At 37.8% G+C, this 16,322-nt stretch overlaps 1 protein-coding gene across 4 annotated transcripts in view; it reads right to left on the bottom strand.

Moving 5' to 3' along the window:
• Nucleotides 1-1,213: 1,213 nt before the first annotated feature.
• The window catches only part of LOC143691200 (heat shock 70 kDa protein 14), a 51,121-nt gene continuing 36,012 nt past the window's right edge, over nucleotides 1,214-16,322 (bottom strand). For 3 of the 4 annotated variants that reach the window (XM_077169356.1, XM_077169355.1, XM_077169352.1), the window contains 4 exons: nucleotides 5,919-6,131; nucleotides 5,339-5,512; nucleotides 2,222-2,292; nucleotides 1,214-1,424 (listed from right to left, as the gene is read on the bottom strand). In XM_077169356.1, the coding sequence (XP_077025471.1) occupies nucleotides 1,346-1,424; nucleotides 2,222-2,292; nucleotides 5,339-5,512; nucleotides 5,919-6,131 (537 nt within the window). In that variant the 3' untranslated portion in view covers nucleotides 1,214-1,345. Of the gene's footprint in view, nucleotides 1,425-2,221; nucleotides 2,293-5,338; nucleotides 5,513-5,918; nucleotides 6,132-16,322 lie in introns of those variants that run through there. The other variant, XM_077169354.1, reaches the window with a different exon arrangement.

Raw genomic sequence — 16,322 nt, forward strand, 5'->3', positions numbered from 1 at the left:
CCCTTGATCTACTTTAAAAAGCTAACAATAACTACAAAACAAAATCCTAAAGCATTTTTCAAACTCATAATTAAAAGCACTTAGGCTTAGAAACAACTAATTCAGCTGGTATTTTCCTATTTTCTGAAGACATTAAATGAATGGCTCATAAATATACTTAACTTCTAATTATTTGTAATTTTGGAAAAGATCTTAAGAAATAACTGAGTACTAAGTTTTGTTAAAAGGGTATGCCTTTGAGGCTGCTTCTATATTTAAAGACTTTGCAAACTTAGAATTATATCTGAATCTTCTTTATGGTTCTTCCAATAATCTGGTACAGAATTATAAAAAAAAATTAAGTTCAAGTTCTGTATCTTTAGGAACAGAAGAGTACTGCCACAGAACTCCATAAAAAACAATTTATTATTAAAGGCCCACTTGTAAACTTTGAATAGCTAAAAAACAGCCCAGCAGAGTAAGCTAATTTTACCAGTAAGTTAAGGTAATTCCTCTTCTCAGATCTGCTCGGAAGGAATAAATGCAACCTCCTCTTGATAATAAAATCTAGAGTATGATGTGTATGTCTCACCTTTCTGGCTCTCCCCCAGTACAGGGAGCCTGGTTCTCTTGCTATATTAAGAGAATAAGCTTTTTCGTGAGTAGCCCACTGATTTCAATGCCCAAAGGAATATTGTCTGAGGAATGGAATGTAACTAGCTTGCCCTCTCTTCAGAAAAAAAGAAAAATCTTTTATTTTAACTTCAAAAAGAAAACATTTGTTGGAGGGGAAAAAATCAAACTATCCAAAATCGTAAAAAGAAAAAAAGTAAAAGTCCCCCAACACCCAATAACCCCCACCACAAAAGAAGCCACGGTGAAGAGCTGGTGTTTAGCTCTGTGTACAGCTTATGTGTACAGATATATTCACATAAATGCAATGAGATGTGAGTTTGTGTTTTTTCCCTCTTTAATCAAAAATAGTATACTTTGCATGTGGTTCTGCCATTATTTCATTTAATATTAAGGAGTTTTAATTTCTCTAAGTTAATTATTTAACAAGAATCAATAAACTACTGTAAAATTGGAAGTTATAGAGGTAGAGAAATTTAAAAAGCACAATGTTAAATTTCTAACAAAATTCCCTTCAATCAACTCATTTAACAGCCTCATGACAGAAATGTCTCCTTATATTTCCCACCAATTCATCTGAAATGAAAAACATGTTCAACAGTTACCAATATATTGTAGTTTAATAGAAACATAGATTATACGGTTCATTTAAAAAGTTATAAACACCACTTACAAACAAAAAAAAATAATGTTGATATTCTAGTTCTAAAAAAGTCATGGTTTCTCTAAAACACTAAGATGCCACCTCAATAGTGATTGCTTCACATTTTCCAGTTTCTTGATCTGTGCATGTCACATGTAAAGATCCATCCCTAAACAAACAAAAGAATAAATAACATTTTATAAGCTCACCTGAAGAAAACAGAATGCCCTTAGGAAATGTCTTATGGATGAGATTATTTTAATTTTTGAAAGAATAATAAGAGAAATAATAAACACAATTTCAGCATCTTTAAATTTAGTGTCAACTATTTACAGAGTTGTTCTTAGCAATTTCCTCCTAGACCACTGAGAGAAAATTTGTATCCTGAAAACCCATGATAAAGTTTTCAAGTTCAAAACCATGTATATCGTACAAGGTCAAGATGCATCATGCTGTTTCAAGCCCAGGCCAAGGAAAATCCCTCCTGATGAATTTGATATTTGTGCTAAGTATAATTTATGGAATAAGTTGTTCCTAATATTAATATGGGAAGGAATTACTTACTACGGATGGGCTGCTATTAGGAATATGGTAATTAGTAATTTATTTCCTAGAGATTTTCTGTAACAATAGTAAAATAAACTTATCCTTTTATAGGACAAGTTAATATGAATTACACAGATCTTAGAAAATTATATTTGAAAATGATTAAAATTATATTTCATGTTAGCATGGACCATATTTTAGGTTGATTGATTATATCCAAAATAATTAATTAAAAGTACAAATGATGTGAGATATATGTATTTTTGTAATATATTTTGCAGGGTGTAAAGTGACAAATCATTATAAATTTTCAATAAATGTTTTGCACAAAATGACAATGGGTGAAAATTAATAAACTCGGGAAAAAAATCTAAGTCTCAAAGTGAATGTTTTAGCATCAGAAGTAGTTTAATTTTGTACCTTTTCATGGTAAGAACAGCTAATATATCACGTAATCCATTTTCTTTTTTGTCTAAATCCTGGAGTACAACCTGTTCATGCAAAAACACAATGAAAAGGATGAATCAGTACTTTGACATATAAATAAACTGATGCATCAATTATTCCAAATTATACTTAATCTTATTTATTACTGAAATAAATATTTTAATTTAGGCAGTTTTCAGTTCTACCATTTAAACAGAATTCATCGAATTAAGCTATCTTAATTCAAATCGCCTCCTCTAGAAGGAGGAAATATAGGACAACTAATGTATTTGTTCCTCTTAAATGTCATGTCCTAGGATTAAAATGGCTCTATATAGTACTGTTTGGCTCAGAAAATGATTACTTTTTTTTTTGGTAAGTAAGCCACTATCAGTAATATGCAAATCACATTTTTGCTAAGACTTCTACAAATTTTTTTAAAAAATCAAATATTTTAAATAAACTTAAAAATCCTTCTATTTAAAAGAAACGTGATAAATTCTTTTGTACAACCCAGATTATATTTGAAAATAAGAGATTCTAATGAATTTATTACAAAATTCCTTGGTTTTCAGAGAAAACTATGCCAATAAATCAGATTTGGAATTTGAAAATAATTTTTCTGACTTTGCCAATATCAAGTTTTCTGACTAAAATTAGAATAGATGGGAACTCGAAAAGGCTTTATTTGGTGTTTTTGTGATTTTGTAATTGTGCCCAGATAAAGTGAACACTCTACTCCTTCTTCTGGCAGCTTTAAGTCAGGATGCAGTAACAGCACCTACAGAATCTCTGAGTGGTATGTGAAGAGACAAGAGGGCAAGCAGCAAGGGCACTACGAGGACTGTCACTTGAGCTTAGACATCTGATGTGAAGGGAAGTGCTGGTATGCTGCCACATGCAACTGGAGGGGCTTCTGAAATATCACTAGCTGGAGTGATCTGATTCCAGGAGATTCCAAGTTGGAAACTAGGCATATTACATATCTGTATATGTTTTCATTATTCCTTTGTTGGAATTATAAATATAAAGCTAAAAGAAAAAATAAATATTTTAATATAGATGTTAAGTCACTAACAAGTCCCTTACCTCCAAAACAACCTGATATCTTAGCCTGATTCCAGATTTTTCTCCGAATATATAAATAATATATAAAACAAGAAACAATCATACTATAAATCTTTTTTTAACCTACATTTGTTTTATATTTATTATAAAAGTAATTCATGCTCATGTCCTATATTGTTTGCAAAAAGTTCATCAAAAGTATAGAAAATAATGGGAGGGGTAAGGGGTATGGTATGTAAAATTTTTTTTTCTGTTTTTCTTTTTCTTTTTATTTTTCTGTTGTCTTTTTATTTTATTTTTTCTGAATTGATGCAAATATTCTGGGAAATGATCATGATGATGATTATGCAACTGTGTAATGATATTGTGAATTGCTGAGTGTATGTGTTGGGGATGTTTGTGTTTCTTTCTTGTAATTTTTTTTTAATTAATAAAAAAAAGTCAAAAAAAAAAAAAAAGTATAGAAAATAAAACTCCCCTGTGCCAGTCTGAATCTATTATGAAAAGATTCAGAAAAGCCATGTTTTTTTTTTTTTTTTAGAATTTTTTTTTTTTTTTTTTAGACAGAGAAGGAAGGAAGGATGGAAGGAAGGAAGGGAGGAAGAAAGGGAAACATCTTTAAACATTTTCGTTTTTTATTATATTTTGTTTGTTTGTTTGCTTTTTACATGGGCTGGGGCCGGGAATCGAACCGGGGTCCTCCGGCATGGCAGGCAAGCACTCTTGCCCGCTGAGCCACCGCGGCCCGCCCAGAAAAGCCATGTTTTAATCCTGATTCAATTTTGTGTGGGCAGCCGTTTCTTTTAATCCTAATTCATTAATGCAGGGTAGACACTTTTGATTAGATCATCTCCACGGAAATGTGACACACCCAATTGTGGGGGTGACTGTTGATTAGATGAAGATGTAACTCCATCCATTACAGGTGGGTCTTGATTAGTTTATTGGAATCCTTTTAAAAAAGGAAACATTTTGGAGAGAGCTCAGAGCAGAGCTGACACAGATGCCAATGCTTGGAGAACAAAGACACGGATGTTTGGAGATGATTGGAACCCAGCAGATGTTGCCATGAGATGTTAAGCAAGCCTGAACCTGGAGAAAGCCAAGGAAAGTCAAGAGATGAAAGCCAGCCTTGGATAAGCAAAGTGATGAACCCCCACAGGAACAGAGGCTGAAAGCAATGGAGCCCAGGAGCAAGGGACCAGCAGATGTCAGCCACATGCCTTCACAGCTAACACGTATTCTGGACTCATCAGCCTTTCTTGAGCCAAGATCTCTTTGCCTGGATGCCTTAGTTTGGACATTTTTATAGTCTTAGAACTGGATGCCTGTAACTTGTTAAATTCTCTTTTTAAAAGCTGTTTCATTTCCGGTATATTGCATTCCAGTAGCTTAACAACTTGGTACCCTCAAATGTATCCACTATCAAGATTCCATCTAGTTCTATAGATCTATAAAGATCTATAGTTATTTTCTGCATACATGTATGGTGGTCAGCAGCTCCCCCCTCACAAACAACCATGCTCCCACAGGTTTTTATGTAACTGTATTTTCTGGGCATGCTGCTAATTAAATAATGTGGCTCTTACGCATTCTTCTTAAAGATGCAGAAGATTATACTGTATGAAACGTGCACTTGGTGTTTTGAAAGAGTTTGCCAGGGGTTCCGATGGGTTACAGAAACTCATACTATATCAGAGGCCCTGCTGTGTAATGAAAAGAGAATGAGGCCAACACTGAAACCAACCTGAGAATAAATCCATCCTCTAGCTAGAAAATGAGGCATTTACTACACTGAGCTTCATTTCTTAATGACCAAGGAAGGTCAAAAGTACAAATAGTTTTTATTTGTCCACAACTCTTTAAAATTAAAATTGCTGTTGCTTCCCTCTTTCGAAAGTAGATAAGCAGAAATAATACATTCATTAAAATGGATTCAATGCCCTATATCCATTTTGTATTAACTGAGAGTTTAAACTAAATCTAATCCAAAAGGAAAAGGAAATAGCTTCAAATGACAAATTCATAGTCTAATGGATTTACCTGGGCAAACTTGTTTTCCTCCTTTGCAGAATTTTTCCCCTCAGACTCATAGAGTTCAAGACACACTGATGATATGTTTCCAGGGGCTTGTAAGGTGTGTTGTCTCCGAGCTGGCAAAGGAGTCCCTGATGGAAACAGTACTGTGAACCTGTTGGCTCCTGACTCATCCATTCCCTAATAAGCAGAAGAATATGCATATTCTTTGGTCTTTATCTTTACAATGCCCCTATTAAAAATGTTATATATATTTTCACTGTAGATAATTTGGACTTACAGATAAATACAAAGATAAAAAATAAAAATAATCCTTAATCCCAATCAATATACTTTATCCAAAGATATATTGAAACATATATCTATTAGAATCTTAGAATTAAAATTAGTTTTCATTTTATTAAGAAACTAATATGATACACAAATAATAATTAAAAGAATGTAAGAAACTCATTTAAAAGTAAAATTATAACAATTTAAATTTATAATTTTGAAGTTTTACTGTAAAAATAGTCTGTATGAAAATTTAGGACAATTAATTTCTTCCGTTTTTCTGTAAAAGTATAGAAGACTTAGATAAACATACCTTAACTAAAATATCTTTGGCTGAACACTCTATCATAAGACAGTCTCCCAATGAGAGGTTCTCTTTTCCAATTAGAATTCCTGCTTCTATAGCAGCACCAATAGGGATAACCTCATCAGGAGGAATGGAATTTAGAAGCTCAACAGCAGGGAAAAGATCTTTAATCAGCTGCTGTAGCCTTGGGATTCGAGAAGACCCTCCACAAAGGACAACCTAGAAAATGCAAATAATTTTCAAATTTTTACTTTTAAAAGAACAGTTATTTCTCAATATTAAGTGTAACAGGCTGAACTATCTTCATTACATGTAATGGTAAATTACAAAACCCTAGATTTTAATATATTAGGAGAAATCTTGCTTATTACATGTACAAATGAGGCTTAACCCCAAATAGTCATTGGAATAGCAAATAAAATAGTGATTAATGTTTCATGCTGCTGTTATGTTTTCTAAAGAAATGTTTAAATCTGTTGCCTGTGAAGAACTTCATATAAAACTGCTGCTTTTTAAACATCTTAAATCCTTATCAAATCATCTCTTTACCACTTAAGACTCCTCAGGTAGGCAGAATATAGAATAGTTAAATAGAATTCCCAAGGAAAATCATTAAAAAACACTTCTTATTTCAGTCTTTTTATGGTTGTCCTGAAAGTTCAACATGCAAGGAAGAGGCCAGCTTAAAGAAAACAAAGATCTTTAAGAATAGGTGAACAACGGCAAGGGACAACATGTTAATTGTCAGCTGAGGGCCAATACACGCTGAAGGACACACAAAAACAAACAGAAAAAGCAGTTTTATTTTGGCAAATCCCAAAAGTTCCGTTTTATAAGTAAAAAGAAAAGTCCTCTTTAAAATTTTATGATTCTTGGTAAATCCCATGAGAATAAAAATGAAGAATTTGCCCATTCAAATTTCTCATTTTCATTATCAAAAAGCTGTATTAACACACATTAACAGAGGACTGTTGAAAGGAAGCTCAAGGAATTGGTCATTTCCTCTGCCAAGAAAATTACTAAACTGGCAAGAACTGTGGGATCAACTATCTAGAAACTCCGGAGTCTAGTAGAACACTATGAAGCATCAAGAGAAAAGCAGGAAGAGGTTGGTGAATTGTGTTAAGTACCACTGAATTTCATTTTTTGTGCAGTGTCTAGCACCTCTCACCCCATAAGAAAATTAAGTTTAGCTTTCACACAAGATGGCACAGGAAAAGGGCTGCAGAATAACTTGAGCTGCAGGTAGGGAAGGAGAGCGCCTCTGACCGACGCCTAGAATTGGGTCCAAACAGGTAGATGCCTGAAAATGTAGAGCTGTGTTCCAGTAGCCATGTTTCTTGATGATGATTGAATAATGATATAGCTTTCACAATGTGACTGTGTGATTGTGAAAACCTGTGTCTGATGCTCCTTTTATCTACCTTGTCAACAGACGAGTAGAACATATGGAATAAAAACAAATAATAGGGGGAACAAATGTTAAAATAAATTTAGTTTGAAAAGCTAGTGATCAATGAAAGCGAGGGGTAAAGAGTATGGTATGTATAATCTTTTTTTTTTCTGTTTTCGTTTTACTTCTTTTTCTGTTGTCTTTTTTTTTCTCAATGGATGCAAATGTTCTAAGAAATGATGAATATGCAACTAAGTGATGATATTGTGAATTACTGATTATATATGTAGAATGGAATGATCACATGTTAATGTTTTAGTTCGTTTGTTGTTAAATTTTTTTAAATTAATAATAATAAAAAAACGCCCAGACCTTAAAAAAAAAAAACAGATAGAAACAAGTTTAAATAAATAACGGCCAGGGTCACTGAAATAAAAAGGATAATAAAAAATGGGAACCTTCCACTGGAAATTTGAATTAGTTAGATTATCTGGAGAGGCTGTAAGCTCTGAAGTATCCAATCAGCAGAGAAACAGGGGCGAGACTTGTGGGTTAGATACATATTGCTTCTTTTAGTTGTTCAGGGGGCCAACCACCATTTTTCGGGTGGGTGCCTATTCTGGCAAGATCGTGAATAAATTATTTTCTTCTTCACAATTGGGTAAATGCTTACTCTTGTTCAAGTATGGTATTCTTTCTAATAATTTGTGGGCTTGTCTGGGACCCGAGGCTTCAGAGGGGGACCCCTGGGGAGGATGAAAGGAAGGTGTACCCCGCTGATTAAGTGATCTCAGACTCTCATTTGGGGGCCCACCTCTGGCAGCCAGAAGGACTCGAGACCAGATGCTTAAATCCGCCAATTGTGAAGAAGAAAGGGGGGATATCTGCCTCACAGTGAGCAGGCAACTCTGTGAACAGACCAAAGTAAGAAAAAGGCTATTAAGTACTACCATGGTGGTCAGGATGAATTCCCATAAATGAGGCTGGTGTTAAGCAAGTGTGGAGTTCCAATCCACGGTTCCCCTCTCCTGCTAGGAAAAAGGCTGGAGTAGGACGATTGAGATGGTGTCGAAACAAAGGAAACCAGGCAGACTCAGAACGGATAGAGGCAGTTGGCTGGCCGGGGAAAAAGGGAGGGGTACCTATAAAATCCCACCCCCCCCTCCAGGAGCATTCCCCTGGATAGTTCAGAGGAAGAATGTTGGAACACTGGCAGACCAAGGGAAAGAAAAATGTACATTTGGACAAAAGAAAGCACTGGGCTACCCAACGTATCCTGGCCAAAATACAGGGCAGATGAGGACTGGCTTTGTGTGAGACCTTTAAGGCCTCACTATACAGGGGATAAAATTGGCTATACCAAAATCTCAGAATTTAAATAAAGCCTTTGAGGTAGCTGAAGGAAAAGACAGCTAAAACTAGTAATTTTTAGTCCTTAAAAGGGACTTGAAGAAGCTACCGAGAGCTACTTGTATTCGGTAATTTCCTAGTTTTGTCTCTTTGATTCAATAGAACTATTTCAAAGTGGTATGTGACCACTTGATGCAGTCTCGGTTTCTCTATAATAAATCCCTTTGCCAAATGCAGGAATTGCAGACTTGCTACTAACAAGAGTAAAGCAAATGGGTGAATAAAACTGTCTTGACGTAGGAGCGTTTTCCTGTATGAGTTCAGTTTTCAAAGTGTCAGTGCAGGAATTGTACTCCTAGGAGGGTTAGGGTGTCTCCTAAGAGGACCTGCCAACCACTTCTGAGCAATAATGCTGGCATTATTTGAGGTGGCAGAAAAGATGCCACGCCTGCTTTCTAAGTTATTTAGGCAAGTACCTGAGTCAAGAAGAGGTTGGATGATTAAAGACACACAGGGATTCTTAATAAACTGAAGATGCATCTTTTCCAGCAAAACCTTCCTGGACAGTTTTTTTTAAGGAATGAACTTAAACAAAACTCCTTTGGCTTACCTGCCGAAGTTGAGGGACCAAGTAAGAAAATATTGAGGGACAGACTCTGATAGTCCTGTGACCCCAAACTGTAAAGGAGTCCTGAGCTAACATTCAGAAAAAGATCCAGAAGATAAAGAGCTGAAAGAATAAATCACTAGGAAGGTTATTAAGAAAGTCTCAGAGTGTATTTTAGATGTGATGTTTTGCTGTATTCAACTTTACTGGTGATGGCAGCCCTTAAGACCCAATCCGGCTCCTTTCTTTGCTCCTACATTTTATTTTAGATGTAGAATCACCTGTTCCTTCTTTTGTACAGGCGTGGACTTTTGTTTGTTGTTTGTCTGCGTTGAGGTATTGTACAAGAAAGAAATGGCAAGCAGGTGAGAGAGGGGTATTCAAAACTGCTCAGTGTCAGGGCTGCAAAAATAAATGGCACTGAAGCACTGGGCCTATACCTGGCTGTCACCAGCAGCTGGGATGTGTGCAAGAGGGACAAGAGTGGGACGGGCCACCGCCGGTGGTGCCACCTGAATCCCCCAACCCCGTGAATGCTACGCTGCTGTGATGAGCCTTGAAGCCTAGCGTGCAGGCCCGGGTGGAGCTGCCGCAGGTGCAGATTTTGGTAGTAACAGCAAATATTTAAATGAGAACTTTGAAGGTCGAAATGCAGAAGGGTTCCATGTGAACAGCAGTTGAACGTTGGTCAGTTAGTCCTGAGAGCATGAGCTTGGCACCCACCCAGCTGCCCCCTCTAAGCCCCAAACCCCTCTACCATATGTGGCCCAGCTCCGGGCTCTCAGGACTGTGTAGCCATTGGCCCCTTTGCGGGTGGGGAACAGTGCTAGAGATGGGCCAGGGACAAGTTTGGCTGAGGGGCTAGTGCAAATGCTGGCTGGGTGTTCCTCAGGCTGCCCGCCAAGTGCAGAAATCAAGTCACTTAGCTGGATGGCTTCCCCTGCCATGCCACTGGTTATAGTGCGTTGTGAAAAGGAAAGCAGAAACAAGTTAAAATCACGTTGAGAACAGTCAACCACAAGATCAAGAAAGGATTAAAGATAAAGCAAGGAAGAGACAGGCAGAGGCGAAATAGAGAAACAGTCTGGGACAAAGGGGATAAAGGAGCAAGAGGGGTACAAGACCTAGCAGGGTGTTATCACTATGGGAAACCTGATCATTTCAAAAGGGAGTGCCTCAATTTAAAGAAGGTTGGGGGATACCCCTAATAAATTTTAAAAATTAGGGAGGTTAAAATCTCCTTGTCTCAAAAGCCTACCAGAAGCCTGATAAAATCTAAAGATGGGCCCATATCAGGAGAAATTACATTTTTGATGGACACCAGGGCGGCTCGATCTTCTGCGACCCAGGCCTTGGAGAGAGGGTTGAGCACATTCCTTAGGGAATTGGGGAGAGCCTGGCTCCCACCACCTGGAGGGGTTGAGCATGTGCCCCAGAAATGGCAAAGAGCTCAGGGGCAGCCCCAGTGCTTAGAGAGGGTGGAGCCAAGAGGGGTGTGGTCTCCTCAGTGTTCCCCAGGGTTGCATTCAGAGAAAGGTGGGCTGCTGTACATGCCCTTGGAAACGGTGGGACTGCTGCTTTCTAAAGCCCTGAAGATAAATGACTCAGACTTTAAAATCTAATGAAGTTTGCACACTGCAGGTTTTCAAAATTGCTTGGATCTGGTAACCCCTGTGTTCCTTCCATCCAATTTCTCCTTATGTAAAAAGGGATATGTATCCTATGACCGACCCTCCTTTGTATGTCAGCAGCAAATAACTTATTCTGAGTTTTATAGGTCCAGAGCTAGAGGATTTGGGGAATTTTGCCTTAGGAAAAACCATGCTAGTAGCTAACTTTGCAAAAGACCTCTTCCTTAAGAATTATGTACTGGCTTTGTCCTCTACTCTGTCATCCCTCAGGCATCTCGGCTTGCTGGCCCAAACCCCACCTCTTGAATATGCTGTCCATCAATACCAACCTGGAAGTTGGGTCCTCATCAAATTGTGAAGAGTCCAAACTCCAACAGGCCTAAGAAGGATGTTGACAACTGAAATGGCCATCTGGATGGCAGAGAAAGGCTGGACTAACTATACCCAAGTGAAAGAACAAATACCTAAGCCAGGCGGTAAGTATCCAACAACACAGTCTGATTCCTGAGAAATATCTCCAACTTGGACCCTTTAAAATCACGTTAAAGAGACAACAGTTTGGAGGGTAGAAGGTAGAAGGGTTTTTTTTTTTTTTTTTTGATTTGGGGTTTGGATTCTGTACTTTAACATAGTTAATAAGTGACCTTGGCCAAAGAAAAGTCCTACCCAAGGAAGACAGATGAGGGATCTGGGGCTCAATTTAAAAATGAGAAAAATTATAGTCCAAATTGGGGATGCAATAAACCCTGTCAAATTAGTAATGAATGTAACTGAAGTTTGAAGCCCCAAACTGTACAGTTTGATGAAAGGCAAACTCAGCAAAGTCACCAGGAAGGAGGTAGAACAAAAGGTTTTACGCAAAGGCTTTATTTCAGGGAAAAACAGAGCTACCTAGGCAGTGTTCCAAGAGAAAGAGAAAGACGGTTGCCCCGAGGTAGTGGGTGAGGATAGGGTTTTTAAGGTTTAGGATTAAAAAGCTAGGGTCAAGGTTTAGGCAAGTCCCTATTGGCTAGTTTTCAGAAATAGGGGGCTAAGTTTGGAGTTGGCAGTTTTCCACTGGTAAAATTTAAAATTTCTGCCTTAGGCACACAGTATTATAAATGCTGGAAGGCGAATAATAAATAAGGGGAGTTTACGTAAGAATGCATTTGCTGGAGAACAGAAGCTGAATAATGAGAAGTAACTGCAAGAACACAACTGATGGAGGGTGGGGAGAAGATGCTGGGCTGAGGCAGTTTGGGGTAAGAGAGCCTTTCTGAAATATTTGCCCAGGGGTAGGTTACATCCTGGGGGAACGGGTCCTGTCCTCAAGGCCTAATATTTGATGCTTGGCAAATAATAGACAGCAGACACTTAAGTCAATGAAAATAGAGTTGGAAAAACAAATACTTGCATCCAGAACCAGCAGGGGGATGTACAGTAGAGCATCTCCTTGCCCCTCCTGGGATGATGTATGATGGATTACCCAATTTCAAGGATGAACCGCAGACATGGAATTAATTTCACAGACTTGAAAACAGTGTAACCTGGTGGTGATAACCATCAAGAAAGCAGACAAACATCTAGTAGGGGGCAGCAGCAGAGATGCAGTAATAGTTGATAGAATATATGGGATAGGGGAGACCTCACTGGAAAAGACCCTCTAGGAAGGTTCAGGATACAAATCCTGTCCGGAACACCAGTAATGCCCTCTCCAGTTAACTCTTCAATAGCGCCTAAGGACACTCAGCTAAAGGTTAGTTCCCTAATACAAAATAATCTCAAAGTTGTCAGGGTGGATGAAACAGAGAACTTGGAGCAAACCATAACCATAGGGACAGGGTGAAGAGATACAAATGCCTGGGTAGAATGGATCATATATATAGTCCAGAGTCTAAACAAAAGCAACTTATGTGTGTGCAACAGAATGACCCACTGTTCTTGTTGTGCCCTTTCCGAAGAGTATGGAGGAACACAAAAAGGAGTTCAAGTGCATGGTACTCCTTTTTCAGAATACTACTCCTGGTGAGAACTGTAGTACATTGTCCTCACTTTTTCCTCCAGTCAGGGGTGAAAAAGTCAGGACCATACTGACTTCTTGCCTGGGTTCAGGAAACTACTTTTCCTGTCTCTCTAGATGGGAAAAAGGGCTCCAGGACCTCAGGACCATGGTCTCAGGTACCCAAGCATGGGATGTGACTGATGATAATACTGGCAATTTCTCTAGTTTAACCACACCACAAGTAGGCCTTTGGTGGTATTGTGGAAAGGGAATCCTCCAACCAGTTTTACCCAAGAAGGGGAAAGGGACCAGTGCTCTGGTCCAATTGGTCATCCCATTTTCCCTAGCATTTGAAAAGGATAAGGATTGAGTTAATTTAGATAGTATAGCGGTACCAAGGGAAATCCCAGATGAGTTTAAGGCTAGAAATTAAATAGCTGCAGAATTGAAATCACCCTTATTCTGGTGGGTCACCATCAACAAAAATGTAGAGTGGAGTAATCAATCACACCCAGGATGCAGTTGAAGAAAGAGCAGAAGAGTTGGATGCTACTAGCCAAATGACATGGGAGAATACGATGGCCCTAGACATGATGTGAGCCAAAAAGGGAGGTGTTAGCTTTATGGTGGGGGGTAGTTGTTATACATTTGTCCCCAATAATACAGACCCAAATGAACGCTCACCAAAGCTTTCCAAGGTCTGAAGGCCTTATCTGAAGAATTGGAGAAAAATTTAGGCATTGATGACCCCCTCATGGGATGTTAAAAAAAACTAGTCTAGGAAATGGAAAGGGGTGGCCCTGTTCATGTTAACTTCTTTAATCACCCTAGCTGGGGTACTCACAGCACTTGGTGCTGCATTATCCCATGTGCCCAAGGGTTAGTTCAGACTTTCACTGAGTCTGCCTTAACCAAGCAAATGCCTATTCAGTATGAGCAAAACACTTTGTACCCCCTTAAAAAGGAAGATCCCTATGATAAAAAGTGTGAAACGGCTCTTATCAAGTTTGAAAAAATAGTAAAATGTGAAAACTAAAAAAGTTCAAAAAGAAAGAGGGGGGGACTTGTAAGAAAATTAAATTTAGCTTTCACAGAGGACCTGAAAAGGGCTACAGAACAACTCAGGCTGCAGGAAGAAAAGAAGATCACCTCTGATATAAGCCTAGAATTGGCACCAAACAGGGAGAAACAAGTTTAAATAAATAACGGCTAGGAACTTTCCAGAAACCTACAACCTCCAGATGGGTCCCTGGTCCAGATAAGTCCTGAAACCCAGAGGGCCCAGCCTCTCCAGAACATTAGATAGTTCCATCTCTACCCCATTTTATGACAGATCTTTTCAATATGAAAAATTTAGAATGGCCCTAGCCTAAACACCCCTAAAGAGAGGGAGGAAAAGATCAAAGGTGATGGTGGAGCTATGCAGTGAAGATAGGATTTAACAAATATGAATGCTGAATCATTAAACTGGTATCTTTTTTGGTCTCCAGTATCTCAGAGCAGCTCAAAGTAAAAACCTAAAATTGTAGAATTGTAACCCACGTCAAACTAATTGTGTAAAATATGTTCTACAACTAATTGTGGTGCTGCACTTTGAAATTTATTGCTTTTTTGTATATATGGTAGTTTTCACAAAAAAAGAAAGAAAAAAAAGTTGATTGTGATGATAAAAAAATATTTGGGCCTTCTAGCCTCCTATATTCTGGAGTAGCTAGAAGGAAAAGAACATGAGAGGATCGTATGGTAGCCCATGACAAACTCCAGGATCTGTCCTGTAACTACTTGTTGAAGAATGCTTTGAAAACTACTGCTTTTTTATTTCTTTGCTTTGTATATATGCTATGCTATAAAATAAAAAAGTTAAAAAAAAAAAAAATTAACAGCCAGAGTCACTGAAATAAAAAGTGAATCAAAAGTAGGTACCTCCCACCAGAAATATGAATTAGATTATCCGGATAGGCTGTAACCTCTGAAGTATTCAATCAGCAGAGAAACAGGGGAGGGACTTGCGGGTTAAATAAATGTTGCTTTTAGTTGCTCAGGGCACTGACCATCATTTTTTGGGTAGGCACCCGTTCTTGCAAGACTGTGAATAAATTTTTCTCTTCTCTACAATTAGGTGAGCGCGTAATCTCTTTCAAGTATGGTGTTCTTTCTAACACCCACAGTCTTGTGGCTGGCAGCAATGGGGTCTTCAACCCGGGATCCTAGTGCAGCTTGCTGGTGCACTAAACTAGACAGTAACCAAAGATCTGGGTGTGTAGTCCAATCCCTTGCGCACTACTTTTTTTTTTTAACCTTTTTTCTTTTTAATTTTAATTTTTAAAAAAATATATAACAATAAACACAAACATTCTTAACATATGATAATCCTGTTCTACATATATAATCAGTAACTCACAATATCATCACATAGTTTCATATTCATGATCATGATCATTTCTTAGAACATGTGCATCAATTCAGAAAAAGAAAAAGACAACAGAAAAAAATTCATACATACCATATCCCTTACCCCTACATTGATCACCAGCATTTCAATCTTCTAAATTTATTTTAACATTTGTTCCCCCTATTATTTATTTTTATGCCATATGTTTTACACATCTGTTGATAAGGTAGATAAAAGGCTGCTCACTACTTTTGAGCAGCTATTCAGGTTGCTAGGGTCTGATTCTTTAAGCCATTGTTCCAAACAGCCTTGAGTAAATGCAGCAGAGAAGACTTAAACTCAATACCCTTCCCAAAACTACAGAAAATGTTAAAGAGCTGCATTAACCGGGCAAGGACCATATCAAGAAAATGTGGCCTCAAAAAGCCATAGGAGAAACTTGAGGTGCCCTCACTGGACCCCTTTCCAGTGTACTGTGAAGCTGTTTGCTCTCCTATTGTGAGTTCCTAGTGTGCTCTTATTGGGAAAAACGAAGCTAGGAAACTCCTTTTGGGCTCCAACTCCTCGCCTCACCCCCAGAATTTGCTCTCCAACCAGTAAAACCCTAGATAAGTGAGAAAAACTGAATTTCAAAGTAAAAACTCATCAAGATAATCAGATGCTTAGACATCAGCAAAAACTAACAATCCATACCAAGAGGAAGATAAGGCCCAATCAAAGGAACAAATCAAACTTTGAGGGTGACAGAGAATTAGGAACAAATACTCAAAGATGTTGAAACAAATCTCTTAAGTGAATTCAAGGAGATGAAGAAAAATATAGCTAAAGAGATATTAGATATTAAGACACTGGGTAAGCATTAAGATGAATCTGAAAGTTTGAAAAGAAATATAACAATTATGGGAAACAAAAGTACAAGAGAAGAAATTAAAAATACACTATGGGGACACAACAACAGATAAGAACAGGCAGAAGAAAGAATCAGGAAAGCGATCTGAAATTTTACAGACAGAAGAACAGATAGACCAAATAATGGAAACAATTGAATAGTAATCT

This window comes from Tamandua tetradactyla, chromosome 7 (assembly GCF_023851605.1).
Source record: "Tamandua tetradactyla isolate mTamTet1 chromosome 7, mTamTet1.pri, whole genome shotgun sequence".
In the NCBI taxonomy this organism is placed as follows: Eukaryota; Metazoa; Chordata; class Mammalia; order Pilosa; family Myrmecophagidae; genus Tamandua; species Tamandua tetradactyla.